Here is a 6,000-nt window from a genome sequence, read left to right as displayed (position 1 = left end):
TAACTTATAAAATTATAAAAATGAAAAAACTTTATCGGAAAGACGGACACAAAGATATATGTTAGACATTTTATTACCGTGGATTGCTAAACGAAACGGATAATAATCGATCGGATAGAGAGATTATCGTATTTGTATCCAATTAGTTTTCGAACTGATACGAACAGGGATCAAATATGGATTTTCGAATATCTGTTGACATTCTTAACTTTTTGTGACTAAAAGAAGGAGAAATGGCAAAAAAAAAAAAAAAAAGAGATTGATATGCATTCATGGTGCATTTGGAGTATGTCTTTTCTCCACTTCCTCAACATTATCCTCCGCTGCCTCATCCACCACCATCCACTTCCCCAACCCCAACTGCTTCCACCGTCCCATCCACCACTAACCTATCCGATTTCCATCCATAATCTTTGCCACTTCCTCCTCTACCCCCACTACCTCCACCTCCATCATCTCCTTCTCCTCCTCCACAACCACCATCACCATTCCTGCCCCCTTCCCAACCCCAACCACTTCCACCTCCTCCACTGCATCCATTTCCATCTGTAACCTCTGCCACTCCCCCTCCACTGATATTAACAATACCCATATTTACTACAGGTGGGTGGTGAATAAGAACCTAAAAGTATCAACAATCATTCAACTGATATTAACAATACCCATATTTAACAAAAAATATTAACAATACCCATATTATCCTCATGTATGAACGAATTTGAAGGTGAACGGGACGAACTCAGATGACACATCCACAGCCCGAACCATTTTTCCGCCCTGAAATTTCAACGAGCTCAAGTGAAAAATAAACAAAAACATAATCAACAAAAGCAAATCCAAAAAAAAAATTCAAAAAACTCACAGGTGATTGGTTGCCGCCTGGTTTCGATCCCCGTGTGATTTGGTTGCCGCAACAAAATTTTGAACAGCCCTTCATTTTGACGAATCGCTATCACCTCCAATTCTTGTCCGTTTCAATTCCCTCCAATTCCAGCGAAAATGATTATCTTATCCCCTGCTCCAACACACTGCCCAAGGTGAAGGAGGGTGATCATTTCTGTTCCTATGTAACGGATTGGAGGGAATTGAAACGGGTAGCGAATTGGAGATGATAAAAATCACCGTCTCCTCCACCACTAATCTAATCCCATTTCCATCCGTAATCTTTGCCACTTCCTCCTCCACCCCAGTACCTCCACCTCCATCACCTCCTTCTCCTCCTCCACAACTACCATCACCATTCCTACCTCCTCCCCAACCCCAACCACTTCCACCTCCTCCACCACATCCATTACCATCCGTAACCTCTGCCACTCCCCCTCCTCCTCCTTCTCCGTCTCCAACACCACTCCCATGTCAATCCGTATCCTCCCCCACTGCCCTCCTACCTCCTAACCCACTACATCTGCTTAGAGAGAGAGAGAGAGAGAGAGAGAGAGAGAGATGTGGGTGCCATCATTCTATAGGTGGGTGGTGAATAAGAACCTGTCACCGCGTTTGGTTGGATAAATCTTTGGGATTTAATTTTCCGGATACATGAATCTCATTTAAAAAAATCGTTTGGATGAAAAAAGCAAATGACCTTCCACAGATTTTAAAATTCCCGAGAATCATCAATTTAGTGTAAAAAGTGAAATCTTGAGAGTTCAACTCATGAGGTGAAATCAAAATTGAAACACAAATCTAGGGCAGGGTATAAAAGGGCATAAATCTCAAGATTTACAAAATATTGGGAAAATTTGTGAGGGTTCTTGAGACCTGAAAGCTGCGTTCTTCATCTTCTGCAAGCAAGACCTGAAGAACTGCGTTCGAAGAACTGCTGCAAGCATGACCTGAAGAGCTGCGTTCGAAGATCTTCTGCAGGTACTTCCTTCCTCTCTCTCGCTCTCTCGCTCTCTCGCTAGCTCTCTCTCTCTCTCTCTCTCTCTCTCTCTCTCTCTATGTCTGTATCTCTCTGCTCTCTAACTCTCTCTGTCCGTCTCTCTATCTCTCTGCGCTCTGTCTCTCTCTATCCCTCTAAGATTTGCAAACAAATCTTTTCATTTTTTGCAGGATCTTTGTCCTATAACTAGCGTTACGTCCCCATGATAAACGGAGTTCGCGACTTCAAACTGAAGCTCAAGAACAGCCCTGCAAATCGAGTTCGTGGCCTTCAAATTGAGCTTGCGGCCTTCTAATCAAGCTTGTGAATTTCTTTTTGCCCTAAAGCATTAGATTTTGTTCTTGTGTACCATAAATCTACGGTTTTGTTCTTGCCCTAAATCTCAGGTAAACCCCCCCCCCCCTCAAACTCAACTCAGCCATAGCATCAGATTATATTGCCATTTCCATTTCCATTTCCATTTTCCCCCTATAAATGAGTATGGAGGTGACCTTCTAGAGCAGTATTTTTAAGTTGTTATCTATGATAAATTAGTATTGTCTTGGATTGAGTCAATGCAGGTGAAATTACTTTATTTTAAAGGGAAATAACCAACTCTGTTGTTAGTGAGTACTCTGTTTTGTCTTGCTTCTTTAAATGGGAAATTTGTGTGAAATCCTTGCTTCAGTGGGGACTGATTTAACCCCCCCCCTTTGGATTGGCTTTTTAAGCCTTTGTTTTGGCCTTGAATGTTTTAAACATGGAAACTAGAGGGGAAAAATATCATCTAACTTCTCCTTGTATCTTTAATTGGATGACTAAAATTTGGACTAAACAAAATGTGATGATTTTTTGCATTCCCAGTCTATAACAACTGCCCAACTTTCGTATGCAAACTTGTTGATTGGTACACTTAAATAAATCCAAGCATCTTTAACAAGCTCGAGATCCAACCATGTTTCATTGGTTTCCAACTGGGAGATCTTCTGTACAAAATTGGAGTTGGTTAACTTGATCTTGGAGTTTTGGTTAACTAACCTTAACAGTTCAAATAGTGTTTGCAATAGGCCTGTTTTGACAGTGTCATCGCTTAAATTTTAGTCTTTGATTCCAGATCAAGCCATCAGATCAATCCAAGTTTAAGCATGTTATTCCCCTCCCTTGTTATTACCTTCGATCCAGGTTTGGAATCCATCAGACTGCTGGATTGAAGGTTGCAATAGTTTGTTTTAGGGTTGATATTACTGTTGTCTTAAGTTTCTGTTTTGGGAGTAACTTGTTCATCAAGTTTCTGATTTATCTGTTACTGCTGGCTGTGAGGTCTCACCTTGCTGTTTAACCTTTATGAACAACATATTGATCTTGTTATTTGGGATACCCTAGTGGTGAGAGTCGTAACTATTATCCTTGCTGGTAGGCCTGTTTACTATCTATTACTATTACAAAGAGCCTACCTTGCTGTTTACTAGTCCTATTGATCCTATCGTTGGGTTAGATTGTTAGCTTGCTGTTTAGTGACTGTTGTCCCCATTAGGATGACCTGGTTGCCATAAGTCATAGGGTCCAAAGCCAAATAATCACTTTGGATGTTCTTTTTTGCAATCTGATGCTTCAAACATATGTAAACATGCTTGAATGGGAAATCCCTATTAATTGTCCATGGTGACACTTTTTGACATTGGTGTACTATTAAATGGTCTTTCTTCATTTTTAATACATATTTCAATTTCTTTTTATGGAATGGTGTAATGAAATGGGTCAAGAGTTTCAAGTTGAGGTGAGTTGTACATCAATAAGAGATCTGGTTACTCATTGTCTGGTGGAATGGTGTAATGATCTTCCTTGTGTCTACGGAAAACAATATTGTCCCATTAAGAATAATGTACCCTGGTGCTCAAACCATAACATAATCAAATGAAACTCTTCACTCTCATCACTGACTTTTAAAGTGAAACTGTGAAAGAGATAAAGTGAGAAAGAGTTGAAGTCCTTGATGGGTTAGAGTTCAAAGAAAGAAGGGAGATTTGGGTTATAGAAGCTAGAAGATAGAGAAGGTAATTTATAATTTATAGAGATATAAGGGAAAAGATGAAAGAGTGAAGAAGAAGGGGGTTAAGATAGCTAGGAAGGGTAAAACTTTAAATTTCTGTGTTTCATATTAGGGCTTGAAGCGGGTGCAAATGATCAAACGTATGAAATTTTTACTATACCCAGGGATCAAACAAAAAGGAATGGTGATTGGATTGATGATGAAATAGAATTATTGGTCGCAAATTGTGATCCGATGATGAAGAAAGAGAATTCTTGGTTCATTTCTCCACCTTACTAACAGGAAAAATAATGGATCAAATCCTATGGAGTTTGGCTCATACAGCAAAACTCCAAATCTAACTAGGAGAAAGATTTAGATTAGGAATGATCATTTTTTGTGGAATTTCATTTTTCAGATGGATATTGTGGCTACATGTGAGATTTTTGTAAATAATGACATTTGTGATTTTAGGTTATATTAAGTTGGATGGTAATTAAGTATGATTAATTATTTGGGTACATTAATATGGTAATGACATTATTTTTTAATTATTAATTAAAGTGTCTTGTACTTCTGAATTTAAGATTTGGCAACTCACAGAACAGGGTAACCAAACAATTTTTCAAATAGATTCAGGATGAATCCACCTGACAAACTTAGGGTAACCAAACAGTTTTTCAGGAAGAATAATGTCACAGAATTAGGGTAACCAAACAGTTTTTCAGAAAGATTCACGTCACAGAATCAGGATAACCAAACAGTTTATTTTTTTCGAAATACGAATCCACAAATAGTCCATCTAGAGATCCCCATTCAAAATCAATACATGCTCCCAAAGATATACGCAACCAAACGCGGTTAAAAGTATCAACAATCATTCAACTGATATTAACAATACCCATATTTACTACAGGTGGGTGGTGAATAAGAACGTAAAAGTATCAACAATCATTCAATTGATATTAACAACACCCATATTCACTATGTAACACACATTCACTATCTAATAAAAAGAAAAGAATAATACCATGTAATTAAAAACCGAAACTAAAAAGTCTAAAAAACACGCAAAAAACCTTTGCCTCTTCTTCCTATTCTCCGTCTTCTATGCCTTCGAAGTTCGAACCCTAGCCGAGAGACCCTTGCTCCATTCATCTTCTTCATCTCCGTTGCTATTTTAGCTCAACGGTGGCCAGCGTGATACCCCTGCCCCCTTCATATTAATTGCAGCGGGGCTGATTGCAGACTGCAGAGGCGGACAAGCGGTTGTAGCGCGGACTCCTCTGTTCCTCTTCTTCTTCTCCATCTCCGGTTGTAGCGATCATTGCAGTCGTGGGAATTGGGAACAACACCGACTGCTCTGTTTATCTGAGTCTTTCTTCTCCATGTTCTTCTGTAAGTCTTTTTTTTTTTCTCATGTGAGTTGCTATTTTGTTGATGCATTCACTTGTACCTGCTCCTCCACTACCGCTAGCACCAGCTCTAGAGGTACCAACTCCTCCACTACCACCTACTCCTCTGTCTCTCCTGTGATTCATGATAACTGGCTCTACTCATCATCTGTGCTAGTCTCCAATCCCTAGCCTCTCGCTCAGTCTCTATATCATTAGGAACATAGACATCATCACTGTCATCATCATCATCATCATCATCACGATGGCCTGATTGGCCTCCCACTGTACACCTTACTGCTTCCTCAAGATCTACTTTTGCCTTCTCCCTCTGAGCCTTCCTCTTACTCCCTCCCTTCATGTAATCAATGACAGCCTTAGATACCTCCATAGGGACCATATGACATGCGACCACTTTAGGAGAATTCCCAGCTAGATGTTGTTTGAGACTAGTGGCACCACCTCCCAAAAAATGCTTGTGACAATAGTTGCATTGGGATTTTCTTTTATCCCCATCAATTGGAGTGCCATGCAACCATGCAATGTCACCCCTAGTGCGTCTGGGTGTGCTCCCCTCCCCCTGGGTCTGGGCCGGCTGCCTCTGCCCCTCTTGCTTCTGGCTCTGTCGTTTACCACGGTTCGCCATAATCGGACTAGTTTACTGTTGCATGAATAAAAGACAATTCATTAATCACTGAAGCACATCAGTTCTTTTA

The 6,000-nt window shown here is 40.0% G+C and overlaps 2 protein-coding genes across 2 annotated transcripts in view; one reads left to right on the top strand and one right to left on the bottom strand.

Annotated features, from left to right (window-relative positions):
- Positions 1 to 328: 328 nt before the first annotated feature.
- Positions 329 to 1,355, bottom strand: LOC122643192 (ubiquitin-binding protein Rv1468c-like). Its single transcript, XM_043836840.1, has 3 exons — positions 1,194 to 1,355; positions 715 to 777; positions 329 to 622 (listed from the first exon to the last, which is right to left on the bottom strand). Exons 1-3 carry the CDS (start codon positions 1,353 to 1,355, stop codon positions 329 to 331), a joined length of 519 nt encoding a protein of 172 aa, XP_043692775.1.
- Positions 1,356 to 2,930: 1,575 nt separating this feature from the next.
- LOC122642963 overlaps positions 2,931 to 6,000 on the top strand; it is a 41,912-nt gene continuing 38,842 nt past the window's right edge. The window contains exons 1-2 of the mRNA XM_043836584.1: positions 2,931 to 2,943; positions 3,987 to 3,992. The gene's annotated coding sequence lies outside the window, so the exon portion shown is untranslated. The remainder of the gene's footprint in view (positions 2,944 to 3,986; positions 3,993 to 6,000) is intronic.

Source organism: Telopea speciosissima, chromosome 10 (assembly GCF_018873765.1).
Source record: "Telopea speciosissima isolate NSW1024214 ecotype Mountain lineage chromosome 10, Tspe_v1, whole genome shotgun sequence".
Classification (NCBI taxonomy): Eukaryota; Viridiplantae; Streptophyta; class Magnoliopsida; order Proteales; family Proteaceae; genus Telopea; species Telopea speciosissima.
This window is presented reverse-complemented; position numbering and strand designations above follow the sequence as displayed.